The 16,165-nt window shown below is 44.6% G+C and overlaps 2 protein-coding genes across 2 annotated transcripts; both read left to right on the plus strand.

Annotated features, from left to right (window-relative positions):
• Positions 1-240: 240 nt before the first annotated feature.
• Positions 241-9,356, plus strand: HDHD5 (haloacid dehalogenase like hydrolase domain containing 5). The gene is made up of 8 exons (XM_075210719.1): positions 241-1,484; positions 3,356-3,559; positions 3,662-3,774; positions 4,091-4,184; positions 4,272-4,305; positions 5,410-5,584; positions 6,195-6,383; positions 7,005-9,356. Exons 1-8 carry the CDS (start codon positions 1,362-1,364, stop codon positions 7,324-7,326), a joined length of 1,254 nt encoding a protein of 417 aa, XP_075066820.1. The 5' UTR covers positions 241-1,361; the 3' UTR covers positions 7,327-9,356.
• A 1,200-nt stretch (positions 9,357-10,556) lies between these two features.
• Positions 10,557-13,725, plus strand: TMEM121B (transmembrane protein 121B). Its single transcript, XM_075210720.1, has one exon. It carries the CDS (start codon positions 11,200-11,202, stop codon positions 12,184-12,186), a length of 987 nt encoding a protein of 328 aa, XP_075066821.1. The 5' UTR covers positions 10,557-11,199; the 3' UTR covers positions 12,187-13,725.
• The last annotated feature ends 2,440 nt before the right edge of the window (positions 13,726-16,165 follow it).

The raw sequence follows: 16,165 nt of genomic DNA on the forward strand, positions 1-16,165 counted from the left end.
CAAATGCCACAAAGTTGAACCAGAGATACAAAAATGAAACCTCTTCTCACACCCACACTTCATACTAACACTTAAGTTTCAATTTCTGACTATAACTGAGAAGAAGTCTACACCCATTCTCCTTTGTTTACATCCTTACTCCTTAGAGAGACCAAACTGACCTGTATATACCTGTCTCTAGCTCAGGAGCCATGTTGCTTGGGCCGAATGCATCCATGATAACGGAATATTTGGTCTTCAAAGAAATGGCCGCCGAAGAAACTTTCTTCACGCGGAGGTTATTCGGAGCCTGTTTAATCGTGTGTTTGTTCAGCACTAATGCTGCGCCCGGCTTTTATAATAATAATTATTAATATAGATTTCGATAGAGCTTTGAGAATTAAATGTAGGAAACATCTCTGGACGAGGCTGGACTACATATCCCGGCATGCTCAACGGCTACAGTACAGGTGAATCAGCTAGAGGTGCATGCCGGGAGTCGTAGTTTTTAGGGTAAGTGGCAGAGACGCATAGTTCTTGTGAGTGGCTGAGTGTGTGGAGCTGTTCTCCGGCTCTCTCGGACAGGTTACAGGTGGAGGTGTGTCCTGGTCCTGCCGGGCAGTGCTGGATCCAGTGCATGGCAGTGCCAGTCTAGCAGGGAGAGGGTAGTAGTCGGGCTGTGCCAGGCTGTCTGCCCAGCATAGCACAGAGGGTATTAGGCAGTGCCAAGTTCTCTGCCCAGCATAGTACAGAGGGTATTAGGCAGTGCCAGGTTCTCTGCCCAGCATAGCACAGAGGGTATTAGGCAGTGCCAGGTTCTCTGCCCAGCATAGTACAGAGGGTATTAGGCAGTGCCAGGTTTTCTGCCCAGCATAGCACAGAGGGTATTAGGCAGTGCCAGGTTTTCTGCCCAGCATAGCACAGAGGGTATTAGGCAGTGCCAGGTTCTCTGCCCAGCATAGCACAGAGGGTATTAGGCAGTGCCAGGCTTTCTGCCCAGCACAGTACAGTGGCAGGCTTTGTATTGGGTATATTATGGGTATTAGATAATGCCAGGTTATGTATAGGGGAGATACCTGGTTTGTGTAATATCAGGCTCTGCATAGGTTATTCTATAGAACGGTGTTGGGCAGTGCCAAGCTTTGTATATGGTATTACATTGAGTAGTGTTATCTACTGACAGGATTTGTTTTGGGTAGAGGCAATTCACGAAAAGCTTTCTGTGGTGTACAATACAGAGTGCTGTTGGGCATTGTCACACTTAATACATGGTATAGTATAGTTGGGCAGTGCCAGGATTGTTATAGAGTAGTGTGCAGTTTGGTGTTGAATAGTGCCCGGCTGCCTGTATGGTGTATTGTTGGTAGTTTAGGACAAGCAACATGGCTGTTTGGCAGCGTATTTTTTTCAGACTGGCGAAGAAGAGACTACCAGGGTGGGTACAAGGCGTTTCACCACCTGGGCTACCGCCAGCCTACAGGAGATTTTCACTGTCACGTCCTCATGTAAGTATTCATACCCATATAATGTACACAGGATCTTGGAGTATATCTAAAAAGCAAATGTGGAAAACAGCAAGTTAAAGTATTGGAATAGACAGATCGGTAATCACAGAAAATAATAAAATGGCAGGTGTAGAAGACAGGATGACAAGGACAGTCATGACTGTTCTGCAACCGTGACATAGATCCAGGATGTAGGTGTTAATTTCATTACAGCGGGTGAAATAAGTATTGAACACATCAACATTTTTCTCAGTCAGTATATATTTAATGTGTCTATTGTAATGAAATGTACACCAAATGTCAGCAACAACCCTTGCAATCCATACATGCAAAGAAATCAAATCATAGATGTCCAGAAATTAAGTTTTGTGTAATAAAGTGAAATGACACAGGGAAAAGGTATTGAACACGCTTCCTAAAATTTATTTAATACTTTGTACAAAAGCCTTTGTTGGTAATGACAGCTTCAAGACGCCTCCTGTATGGAGAAACTAGTTGCATGCATTGCTCAGGTGGGATTTTGCCCCATTCTTCAACGCAAATAGTCTTCAAATCTTGAAGGTTCCGTTGGCTTCTTCTATGAACTCTGATGTTTAGTTCTTTCCATAGATTTTCAATTGCATTCAAGTCAGCTGATTGGCTGGGCCATTCTAGCAGCTTTATTTTCTTTCTCTGAAACCAATTGAGAGTGTTCATGGCTGTGTGTTTTGGATCATTGTCTTGCTGAAATGTCCGCCCTCGTTTCATCTTCAGCATCCTGGTAGATGGCAGCAGATTTTTATCAAGAATTTCTCGGTACATTTTTCCATTCATCCTTCCTTCAACCATATGCAGTATGCCAGTACCGTGTGCAGAACAGCCCCACACCATGATGTTCCCACATCCAAATGTCACTGTTAGTATGGTGTTTTGGGGTGATGTGCAGCCATTTCTCCTCCAAACATGGTGTGTATTATGGCTTCCAAAGCATTCAATTTTGCTCTCATCTGACCATATATTCTCCCAGTATTTAACAGACTTGTTCAAATGTTGTGCAGCAAATTTTAAACGAGCTCCAACATGTTTTTTCTACGGCAAAGGAGTCTTGGGTGTTGAGCATGCATACAGGCCATGGCGGTTGAGTGCATTACTTGTTGTTTTCTTTGAAACAATTGTACCTGCTAATTCCAGGTCTTTCTGAAGCTCTCCACAAGTGGTCCTTGGTTCTTGGACAACTCTTCTGATAATATTTTTCACTCCTCTGTCAGACATCTTGCGAGGTGCACGTGGTCGTGACCGGTTTATGGTGAAATGATGATCTTTCCACTTCCGGATTATGGCCCCAACAGTGCTCACTGGAACATTCAGCAGTTTAGAGATCGTTCTGTAACCAATGCCATCAGTATGTTTAGCAACAATAAGGTAGTGAAGGTCTTGAGAGAGCTCTTTGATTTTACCTATCATAGGATGTTATTTGTGTGACACCTTCATAATGAGACACCTTTTCATAGGCCATCAGTTGTGATTGAACCAGCTGGCAGGATTGCTTTCTAATTCCTGATAGATTTCAGTTGGTGTCTTGGCCTTCCATGCCTCTTTGCACCTCCCTTTCTTCATGTGTTCAATACTTTTTCCCTGTGTCATTTCACATTATTACACAAAACTTAATTTATGGACATCTATTGTTTGATTTCTTTGCATGTGTGGATTGCCCGGGTTGTTGCTGACATTTGGTGTAAATTTCATTATAAGAGCCACATGAAATATATATTTACAGAGAAAAATGTTGATGTGTTCAATACTTAATCCACCCGCCGTTTCTGTCTGTTTTCTTTTGATGTAAAACCTTTGGGAAGAATCCTCTGTAATGGATCCGTCTTTACGTCTTTCAGTCATCTCCGGGCTTTGGCCTATTGTTCGACATAGATGGAGTGTTGGTGAGGGGCAGAAATCCCATTCCTGGGGCGGCTGCAGCTTTCAGAAGGCTGCTGGACCGAAAGGGGAAGCTGGTGGTACCCGTTGTGTTTGTCACCAACGCCGGCAATTGTCTGCGCCAGGAGAGAGCAGCGGAATTAAGTAAAGTGCTAGAATTCGAGGTGAGTAAATTCATAGAATTCTGACTACTAAGGTTCTTACATGAACAATTCTCCCCACATATTTTTCAGTGTTTATATAGAGCACCTTGTACGTCTCCGCAGGTCTCCTCGGATCAGGTCATCCTGTCTCACAGTCCCTTGCGCATGTTCAACCGGTTTCACGATAAGCGCGTCCTTGTGTCTGGTCAGGGCCGCGTGGAAGAGATCGCTATGGAGTATCCTTTTCCTAGGTCTCAAACTTCCTTAGCAGTTGACATGTTACATAGGTACACGGGATCAAATGCAGCAAAAGGAGACCCCCCCCCTCCCCCAATAATTGCACAATAACCAGATAATACAATTCAGGTTTGTTGACAATAATTTTACGTCCTATGTTTTTTCCCTAGTTCTCCCAGCTCATCCCAGGGTGGTAGGTTAGGTGGTCTTGGTGTCTCGGACCAGCCCCACTGTTGTCACGGCTGTGCGGTCTGTCTGCGCACGTTGTCCCAGATTTTGTGTGTTACAAACCTTTACAAACTCGATGCTCCGCAGCCTGGGGTTCAAGAACGTAGTTACGATCGAAGATCTGAGGAGGGCGTACCCCTTGCTGGACACGGTAGACGAGAGCCGTAGGTGTAATAATCCGGTAAGTAGAATGTTTTATCCAGGAGTCTTACAGGACTGGTGAGGACTTGTGTGACATATAATCACCTTTCTATATGTTCTCTCTCAGGTTCCCGTGAATTTGGAGTTTCCTGCCATCGAAGGTGAGAACTTGTGTCCGGTGTTCTGAATTCCTGTCCTCGGCAAAGGTCTCGCCCGTTCGGGTGCTGTGTATGTGTTGTTCATTAGCCAGGAATGAGCAACGGAGCTCTGTCAGACTGTAGCGTTGTTGATTGGTAGACAGCGGAAGGTTATTAGCGATCACTATATACGTCCGCGAGCTGTCGGTTTGGCTGCATCGTCATATACGAGAATTCTGTGCCTTAGAAGTTATGTGCACAGTTATAAAATGCAAAACAGCACTAGCACGATTACTGTATTATAGGCAGCGGGTAAGAGATATATTTTTGTTACCATTATTCATCTTGGGCTCCTCTGCGTGCCCCCAGTTTTGAAGTGGGTGGGAATAGATGCTCATCTGATACTCACTGCAGCACAGAGTATATCAGGAGATGAGTGATGTGTTAGTGAGGACAGGGTTGCATGTGACAGGGGCAGTGACATGATGTGAGGAGGGGAATGGAGGCAGCAGGAAGCCACAGACTAAGAGTTATATAGTGGAAGGAACAGGGTCCTCCAGCAGCACAGAGTATATCAGGAGATGAGTGATGTGTTAGTGAGGACAGGGCTGCATGTGACAGGGGCAGTGACATGATGTGAGGAGGGGAATGGAGGCAGCAGGAAGCCACAGACTGAGAGTTATATAGTGGAAGGAGCAGGGTCCTCCAGCAGCACAGAGTATATCAGGAGATGAGTGATGTGTTAGTGAGGACAGGGCTGCATGTGACAGGAGCAGTGACATGATGTGAGGAGGGGAATGGAGGCAGCAGGAAGCCACAGACTGAGAGTTATATAGTGGAAGGAGCAGGGTCCTCCAGCAGCACAGAGTATATCAGGAGATGAGTGATGTGTGAGGACAGGGCTGCGTGTGACAGGGGCAGTGACATGATGTGAGGAGGGGAATGGAGGCAGCAGGAAGCCACAGACTGAGAGTTATATAGTGGAAGGAGTAGGGACCCCCGGCAGCACAGAGTATATCAGGAGATGATTGATGTGTCATGATTGAGGACAGGGCTGCATATGAAACGATGTTCAGACATCCTACAAGCTGTATTGAACATACAATATTCCCTCTGGTTGCTTTGCAGCCATTGTCCTACTGGGGGAGCCGATGCGCTGGGAGACCAACCTGCAGCTGATCTTGGATGTATTGCTGAGTGCCGGGCGGCCGGTGGAGTGGGAGGACTTAGTACCCTGTCCACACATCCCAGTGTTAGCCTGTAATATGGATCTCCTCTGGATGGCTGAAGCTAAGATGCCCAGGTCAGTAAAATCAACGCGATGCAGAAAACATTTACAATATATGTGTTGTATGAATCTGAGCAGCTGATACGAGAGTTCTCCTTTCCCTGAGAGACTCCGGACTCCATTTACAAAGCGCAGGTAAAACTGCATCAAGGTGCCGATACGGAGTCAGGGAGTGGGCGGGGTCTGCAGAGAGGTGGAGAAAAGAGGGACTGTAACATCCTATTGGGTTTAGCCTCATTCATGGTTTCTATTGATGGGGAGAGTGAGGGGATATCGGGACCGTCGTTATCACATGTGATATCTTTGTGCATTTGAAGCTTTTTTTCATATTTAGTGACGTCACCTACAAATGTGTTTTTACTGCCGGAATGAGCAAAACGCGTCCAATTAAATGTCCCTTAAATTGCGCCATCTCCAGAACTTCATTCATTCACATAACCTCGCGCCGCAAACTGTAACCTTGTTTTTTTGTTTGCTGCATTGCAATACTCCGTTCTCATAGGTATTAATAGGCAAACAAATTAGGTTGTACGGTAATAATCAGGCCTTAAACTCGGGGTGAATTTATCCGCTATTTCTTAGCCCCAAATAAACCGATATATTTGCTTTTTATATCTTGTACCAGGTTCGGTCACGGCACATTTCTGGTCTGTTTGGAGACTTTGTACCATAAACTGACGGGACAGGAGCTGCGGTACGAGGCCCTGGTTGGGAAGCCCAGCACGGTCACCTACAGCTTTGCAGAGCACCTTCTACTGACCCAGGCGAAGCAGCGAGGTTGGGATAATCCCATCCGGACACTGTACGCCGTGGGGTGAGTCTCCATCACGTATCCACTGGTAGAATATAACGAGTCAGAGAGCGGAACCAAGGAATAATCCAGGCCCAGAGGTGTTAGTGGCTCATGTAGAAATGTAAGTACGAAGAGATTATTTGCAGAGCTCTTTCTACTGAGTGCAGAGAGGATGGAAACACCTGAGAAAATGAGGGTCACCAAGCATATTGAGAGCACGGGTGCGGCTCATGCGTTTATTAAGCAGATAACATCCCAGGGTTATGTAGAAAAAGACAGAGTGCCCTGATTCGTGGCTCAGAGAGGAGGCCTCAGCGACTGGGAATTAGGGGTTGGCTGTTGGGGTGCGTTTAGCAAGAGCTTCGGTGACTGTTAAGGTCAACAGTGGATGGTATCACATAGTCCACAATCATGGACCTAAAGGACTGTACGGCCACGTTTGCTTGTTTAATAAAGGGTTCTGGTGGCTCCGCGACGGTGTGTCCCACGTTTTCCTGCCATGCTCATTCCCTTAGAGGTCAGTACACTGTTGGGCAAAGGGATCTCCCAATGTGGGCAGTGTTATGACCATTGGGCAGCGTGGCATAAGGATTCAGCTCAGTGTGCCACATTCTGACCATTTATCTCCATCTTCTACTTTAGGGACAATCCAATGTCTGATATATACGGCGCCAACCTCTACAATCGCCGTCTACAGACCCGAAGGGGAGATTCTCACCAACCGCACAGCTGTGAATCCATCCTGGTGTGCACGGGTGTGTACGGCGGCCCGGGCGAGGCGCCCACTGACCAACAAGAGGGCGTAACCCAGACCGTCTTCCACGGTCACCGAGACCTCACACTTGACCCCGGTCTGGTGGAGGCGTCGTATGTGGTCCGGGACGTGGAGGAAGCGGTGGATCTGGTGTTGAAGAAGGAGGGCTGGATGGCCGACGACGTCACAGCTCCCAGAGTCGGAAAATGAGCGGAGATCAGTATGGACGACTCCGCTGCGCCATTCTGGATTCGTGAAATAATCTCCAGAAACGCTGAAGATACCGATAGATTTCTTATTCTCGCTGATCCTCTATAATGTACTGAAAAAAAAAATTGAAAACAAGTTTACCCAATAAGCTGTAACATGATCAGCTCTCAGGAATATTAACATCTACCCTGAAAAAAATAGGGTTTACATTTTTTTTATATTTGCTGTGGTTTTTAAAGTTGTAGTAAAACTTGTATTTATTGTTTTACTGACTCTTAACAATGCAGAAAATCTCCTTTTATAATGTACGACTTGTCTACACAATGTTGTGCGAGATATAAAGCAACATTCATGAGAATTCAGCCCATCGATTCGCTAGGAATCATTAAGGGTCCTTTATACACAATCCCTCTCTGTGTTGTCAGCGTCTTCTGTACAGCAGAGATCCCGCGACAAAATGAGAGGTGTGTTGTTGTTTAACCTAAATTACTGCGGCAGCTATAAGAAGAATGTCTGTATTTACCATATTTACTTGGTCTGCTTCTTCAGGCTGCTATCAAAGATTTATAATGCTGCACAGTTTACAAAGTATCATGTGATTACCATGGTAAACACAGTCACGTTGCACATGATGTTGTGAGCAGAGAGGCTTTGGATCGCTCCTCTGAGCTCTGTATGCCTCAAAAGTAAAGCTCCATTTTAAATTTTGCTTAGTTGTAAATAAGCCTTATTGACGTAGGGAGGTTTATAAGAGGCAGCCATCTTTGTAGCTCTGTGATATCTCTATGCTATTGAATGAATAGGCTGCGTTACCATGAATGTTGACACAAAATTTTAATAAATGAAAATAAGATTCGATCTGAAGAGCGTGTTATAGGTTTTAGTATACATTTGTGAAACTGAATGTGAGCCGCTCTGTATTATAGATAATACAGGGTTAATACACAGAACAGGTAAGTGATTATCTGTAATCTGTCCCGAGTGCACTTTAATGGCGTAAATCTAATTTACATTTATGGAAACTAGTGCTGGGGAAAACTGTTGTCGACAGAAGTTTGCTGTCACTTTATAAACTAGACTAAAATGACAACTAGAATCTGATTGGTCTCTGTCTGAAGCACGCGGATTTCCTGCGCACAAGTTTTCCTAAACGCCCTCAAGTGTGATTGAAACCTTTGTGAATCTTCTTGATTTTTGTTTGAAAATAAAGTGGATTTTTATTATTATAATTAAAAATATATAGATTGTATTTTTATCTTATGTGTTTACGACAAATTTTTAATTTGGGGAACAAAATCAGTGTAACAATACAAATGCTCAAATAAATACGTTTAATAAGCACTTCAGGTACTTTTGTAAGTTCTAACAAATGCTGGGGACACGGCCCCCGTCCCCACCTGTTACTAGGACCCTAATAAAGACCCCAAACCCTCGTCGGTATGTGTGACCATTGTTGAAGTGTAGCCCATAGCGACCAATCAGATTGTAGCTGTCACTTACTAGACTGTACAAGATAAATGATAGCTAGAATCTGATTGGTTGCTATGGGCAACGCCTCCACTTTTCCTTTTTAAAAGATTTGATACATCTCCCCCATGTATAATGTTATCAGACACACGTATTATACATGCTACATGGCTGCACTGCAGGAGGTTCAAATACATGTTGCATGCTTAGTTTTGATTTGCAGCATGTATTTAACCTATTAAAGTGCAACCACGCAGTACGTATAATTTATATATGTCCGATCTGATCATGTGATTACACATCAAACACCTTTTGTGTCTGATCTCTTTGCAAACATATAAGAATCATTTTATTGTCTTTTTTTTTATACACCAAGATCTTGTTTAGCAGTGATGCAAACTGCGACTGTCTCTGTGATAATTACATAATCGTCCCCACGTATCAATGGGATCTAATGATTGTTTCTTCACAAGATGGGCTTAGACCCCAATATATAAAGACAGTGTAACCTTGTAAGTGACCCACTGACTTGAATTATTAATTAAAACCCCATATTATATACGTATACCTTGTGATTTGTTTACACCTCGCACTAATAGGAATAAAGATGGTGACAGTGATTCAGTCGTCCCTGTTTCTGATTGGTGACAGAAGATGAGGATTTGTTATAAGAGAACAGATGGATTAATCAGTGATTCAGACGCTGCTGATTGAGTCATTAATTAAAGCTGCGCATATTATTTCTGGGAGTAAATTCTACATTATTATCAAACGGGTTTTACTTCTTTACTGGGTTAAACGTTACATATTAATGACATTTATATTTACGTATCAATATGTTTCCGCAATCTTATATATAGCAACCAGAATTGCAAATCCAACTACGCACCAGTGTAGAGAGCTACATGACGGGTTATATATAATAGGGGGATATGAGGGCCGTGGGAAGACGCCCTGTATACAGCTGTATGTAACAGATGTGTCTGGATGATGTTATTGTGTAGTCACAAGGAAGTTATTATATGTCTGATATATTCTTCATGTAGAGCCGACATGGTCAGATCTTGTTGAACTACAATGCCCAGGCTAGCAGCAGGCATGGCATGGTGAGACTTGTAGTTCCACACCTGCTGGAGAGCGCTATAGGGTGTCTGATTATAGTTTGTTTTTCATATATGTCAGATCTCTCTTCTGCTGCCACATACTAGTAACTCAATATATATAAATTATATATATATATATATATATATATATATATATATAATTACAGTAAGCGGAGGGTAGCTATAGATATATACAGTGTATGCTTGAGGGATATATATATACACATAATGTACATCTCTCATACATATATATATATATATAATTACACAGTGTACCTCTCATACTATGTATACCTATCTCACTCATTATATATATACAGTATGTGAGTTAGATACAGATATATATACATAGTATGAGAGATGTACACTGTATATATCTCTCACACATATTTATATTATATTTAGAGTACATATTATGAGATGTACACTGTATCTATCTATCTCTCACACATATATTTATATTATATATACATATATAAGTGAGATGCATATATATATATATATATCTATATCTATATCTATATATACATAGTATGAGAGATGACACTGTATATATCTATCTGTCTCTCGCACATATATTTATATTATATATATATTTAGTGAGTCCTCCCCCGTCCTTCCTCCTGTCACCACCAGGGGGCGCAGCTGCCGCAGAGATCGTGCTGGGGGTCTCCGGCTGCAGCTGATCATTATCCCGGAGATATCGGGGGGCTCCTGCTCGGCTCCTGCGGTCGCCGCATTCCCCGGATGTTTCTCCAGCAATGACCCCCGAGATGTCACATTCCCCCCGCCGAGCACCGAGCAGCCCCCGCCGGGTACCACACCCTCCATTCCACCCCCGGGTCAGTGCACCCCCCAGTACCCGACATGCTGAAGCCATGGAGCTCTGCCGGGCGGTGCCCCCTGTATCTACTACCTCTGATCGGCTGATGCTGCAGTTACCCTGACATCACAGTGCCCCTGCGACCCCAGACCCTGATCCCATCCAGCATCTGCCCCTCTGTTACCTCCATACCCCACTGGCCCTGTCACACCCCCACATTGTGCACCCCAATATCTCCTAATCCAGGTTCCATCTTCTCATCACACCTTCTCCATTAAATCATTATTTTGTGACCCCCCAGACCCCATGCATCCCCCTTGGCTGTAGCCCCCACCCCCTCTGTAGCTTTATAGTGTGTGTATATTTTTCTTGCCCCTGGACCATCACTCCGGCATCCTGCCCCCTCCACTCTCCCCCCTACCTGTGGCCCCCTCCTGCCCCCCCTCCTTGGCCTCCTCATCCACCTCCTCCACTCTGGGGATGACGGCTGGGGAGTTCCCACATGGGGGCCCGGGGGGGCTGCTGCGGGGGGGCCCAGGCTGTGCTTTACGTGGCTGTTATAAGGGACTCTCGCTGCTCCTGTTACTGGCACAGGGTGCACTGCTGGACCTCTATCTAATTGCCGGCACCGACCTCTACTGGTGCTCCTGGATAGCCACTGACCTGGTTGTGGTAGCCGGATGGGGCATCTTCTACTCCAAGAACAGTCGGGGCCAGAGAGCCCTCAACAGCTCCAGCTATGGTCAAGTTCAGCGGCCCAAGAAAGGACAGTTTGCTTACAGTCACCTAGCTTGGCTCATCTACGCCATAGCGTTCACCCCTAAAGTGGCTCTGATACTCTGCACCCCCATAGTGGATCAGATTGAGGCTGGGGTACCATTGGGCAGCACCGGATTCAGACTCACTGTGGCTCTTTCTGTCCCTCTCCTATGGGCACTAGTCCGCTCGCTCAGCGTGGACCCACGCGGTTGGCCACACCAGAGGGCCACGGGATGTTTCCTCGCCACCTGCTTGGACCTGCTCGACAGCTACGCGCTCCTGCAACCCATGCTGGAAGGGAAGCTGCCCCTCGCCCCTCTCATCCGCTACCCCTTGCTGGCCGTGTACTTTGTGGCTCTGTCTTCTCCTGTCCTCTGGTTGTCCGACCTGGACTCAGGAGCCCCCGCTGGCTGCTGCCGCCTCTTTCTGCGCCTCCTCTCCGGGTCACTGGTGGACGGTCCACTGTTGGCCGTTCGCTGCTTCTTGACCATGGGTCCGGCCAACCAACCCGTGTCCGTCTTCATGTTAAAGAACGTCTTCTTCTTGGCCTGTCGCTGGTTAGAAGTCCTGGAGCTCTGCTGTCTACTAAGGTCTCCAGGCCCTGACCGCGCAGACCGGCCCCCGGGCCAGTTCAGCCACTGCGTGTCTGAAAACGACATGGGGCCCCACGCTTACGTCAACACGCTGGCAGTGACATCACAGAACTGAGCTCCGTACTCCGCGATGCTCCTGGATCTGGAAGTCGACACGGCCCCTGGTGGCTCCTTCTCCCATGAAACTTTCTTTTCTTCTACCAACACTGCCATGAAAATACCGAGGACCGGTTGCTGGGACGTCGGCGGATCGCAAGGGCCGGCTGCTCTCTGTCATTTGTAAGAGAATCTCCTGTATCACAAGATGGCACCAATCGGGTTAAACTTCAGAAACCCAAATGTAGAAAACCCCAATTATATTATATATGTCGTGTGTGTACTTAAAGTCGGAGTACCCCAATCCGTCCAGCAATTTTATGTAGGAACCAAGATACCCAGAATTGATCGTGTATTTGATTGGAGGTTGATATTGGGTGTTATACGCTGTGGAAGATACTCCAACATGACGAGTAACGTTAGTAGAGAGAGGACGACCGATACGTGAATCTCAGTATTGGGCATTACGAGATTAAACTGACTTTTAAGTGTAATTGTGCCCAAATGTTTGTAATGGCCATGCACACTAGTCTGTCTACGGGAGGCTTAGAGCACCTGGGTCTCCCAGCTGTTGTGGAACTACAAGTCACAGAATGCACTTTGCTTAGTTCTAATGAACTGTGAACTCTGGTACTTGTAGTTCAACTACAGTTTGACGACTACAGATTGACTCTATGGCGTCAGTATTGATTTATATTTATATACAATTGTAGCTATTACCAGTACTAGAAGTGTTATATTTTGGGGCGTTTGCAGCCAATAGGAATGAACTTTACAGACCCCTTAGATCTTTTATCAAATACCTGTTCTAATATTATTATATTCTAATATATTATTATCTTGGTACAGAGAAAAGAGGATAAATTATTTTGATTAATTTATATCTAGCAGTTAATAGTAAGAAAATATACAAATAATTTATATTTATTTCCCTACTGCCTTATGGATAAATTAAAGCATTTACATTTATCAGCTCCTTCAGCAACTGTATGGAGATTATACTGACTTGTTCTGGCTGCCAAAGTCTCTTGTAATAGTAAAGACAGAGCTGCATAGGGAGCTGGTATAGGCATGAGGAATTCCTTGTTGAAGTTACTTGGGTCCTGCTAGATGTGTTGGAAACAGCATTCACAAGTGCTCTCTTTCAGCCATAAGTCTGTTAAGAAATTAACATTTACTTGCAAATCATGATAGATTACTGGTTCAGCCCATTAAGGTAAATTGTAACCATCCAGTGATTGTATTGTCTTGAATACTGCCAATAAGTGAAAATGTTGGTTTACTCTAACAACGTGTCAATAAGGAGCTGAACTTGTTTATGTCGTTGTCAGCAAAAACATATTTACAAAGATTGGGAACCTCAAATCCAATCCTCTGCTGGTTCAGCTTAAGGGTGAAAATCTCCTTTAAAGGAAGGCTTTACCTAAAATATATATAAAAGCCATTGTGTGATATCTCCAGTTCTGTAAAGGTGTGGAAACGTTTACATTTATATTCTTGTGAATGTTATTAGTGGTGCTTTTATTTTTTTGCATTTGTTTTGGTTATTCAGAAAGAGGAGGGGTGTTTTAAGGGCTCGCCAGTAATTTCAGATCTTCTGGCGATGATGCAAGAATAATTTTGTAAAGAAAAATATCTAGTCAAGTGATATTTACTTTAAAATTATAGCTTTATTTGAGGTTCAAGCCCTAAAAATTGATTGAAGACCAAAGATAAGAATATATTTTGCATTTATCTTATTTATTGATCCTACGGTAGAGCTGCGCGTCGGTGAGACAGTTCAGGGTATTGATGAATTATAACTTTGTGCTGCAACAAAGTATCCAGTAATTAGTATTTCCTGACACGTGTTATGTAAACGGTGTGCGGTTTATCTGCGTATTACGTACCAAGAGCCCCAGTAGGTTCTGTAGAAGACACATGGCCGCTCCCTCAGGCGCCATGTTGGCGATATGGCGAGCCCGGGACCCTTTAAGAGCTGGTTACAGGTGTTACGATATAGACTACCTCTGCGCCGGGAATCGGGGGTGCCCCCGGCCTTCTCCACACCTGGTCCCAACAGGACAATTTTTATCGACGGATCTAGATAGCAAAAGGTGCTACTTTTTGTATTCTGAATTCACATAAAGGATTTCATATAGTAACGCAAAGGCTCTTTGGGGTAACGCGCAGTATTTGCTACGTCGTGTGAAACAGAGAACTGGTCATGTAACGGTGATTGAGGTATAACAATACATATCGGGCTCTATAGGCTTAGGAAATGGCCACTTCACTGCCAGACCCGCTGATTAAACATCACTCATTATAAAAATAGATAAGGTGGGCCATGATTGGCCGGCGAATGCCTAGAACAAGCGAACTGATTGGAAGAAATGTTGAGTTGATAGTAGAACGTACAAAGTTTGAGAAATCGGCTTTCCAGACTCCGTCTGAGGCTAGGGCCCCCTCCCCCACCCCCTATAGATTTGCTCCTGTACTACAAACAAGTTGTATGTATGACGTGTTTCCTTTTCAGCTGTGTTTCACTTTAACGGGGAAGCCCTCCCGACCAATTATCATTATTGATTATTACAGTATTGCACATAATTCTCATGAGAACTTTTGCTTTCGTATGATAATAAGACATTGGTTCGCTCTGCTACCAATCACTGGCAGCGATGACAACTTTAGACTCACAACAATAACAAGGTCTTCAGTTAAAGGGCTGGTCTCCCACAGACAATTCTCTTTATTGTTTTAAACAGATTGTCAATGCAACAACAGGACACTCAGGAGTTCAGTTACAATAACCAGGTATCACTAACCAAGGGCTGTACCTCAGGTTTTCCACAATTCAACAATGCACAAGCGGACGGAACTGCCCCCTGGGAAATCTCCTGCAGATTGTGTTATGTGTTGCGGATTCCGTACAATTCATGTCCTGGACCGGGGCGATATTCTGTCTAATAATGACCTGTAAATGGGTTTTGTACAAAGACGGCTGCGGTTTGGTTCAGTCCGGTGATTACTCTGACGGAACAGTGAGATCTTGTTTATTACGGATGAATTTTGTAACAAGACACATTTAAGTTATATACGTGGAAAATAACGTAATTAACAAAGACGGGGATCTCTGCCCAACGACCATTTGTCTTGTTTAATACTAGTCGTCCTGTTTTCACCATGCATGACATTTGTGGCTTGTCCCCCTCCCCTGTAATTTGCATATTTAAGGGGATCATTAATAGAAGGACCTACGTTTAGTGATGACATTTCCACAGTTGGTCCATAGCTTGAAAACCTCACCGTGGACTGAATCAAACGGAATCTGTCTTTCCGCCCGTGTCTCCCCGATGGCTGTAATCTATTGACAGTGATTAAATGGTGATAACCGCTCAGCTGTGTTGCGTGGAATTATTTTGGTTGGAAACGACAGGGATTGGCTGTAGAGGTCTCTGGCGGGTACGAGAATAATAAATGTATATTGTATCTCCTCAATGATATTTAATGTACTTCTCCTCCCTGGGACCTGCGCAACCTGTCAATGATTAGAGTCATTCCTTCTGGGGGAGGGGGGGTATTATAGCCAATCAGGTTACAGCTATCATTGCTCTAATGCGGTCAGGCAAATAAAAGAGTCTGATTGGATGCAGGAACAATAGAGCTTTAATTAACGTGGGGTCATTTATAAAGTCTGCGATTTATATTGTAGTTCTGGTGCTTGTACGTGTCTGGGGGAAATGTAACGTTCTCCTGCTCTGTCTCATTCATTGCCGGACTCCTAGGTGGGTTTACCGGGGGTCTTGTCACAAACCCAAAACCTCTTTTATCAGAAAACACTGGAAGGATTAATCCTTCCCCCTCCAGGTCTGCAGGATCCTTTCCTCATCAGCGTAGATTTAGGGGGACGATCCGAAAACAAACCAGCTTCTCTGCGGCATTTAGGGGTAACTGTATCAAATAGTTTTTAAAAAGTATCAAAGGATGTAAAGCTCTGCTGGCTTCCTGGCAGTGGTTAG

The sequence above is a fragment of the Mixophyes fleayi genome, chromosome 4 (genome assembly GCF_038048845.1).
Source record: "Mixophyes fleayi isolate aMixFle1 chromosome 4, aMixFle1.hap1, whole genome shotgun sequence".
NCBI lineage: Eukaryota > Metazoa > Chordata > Amphibia > Anura > Limnodynastidae > Mixophyes > Mixophyes fleayi.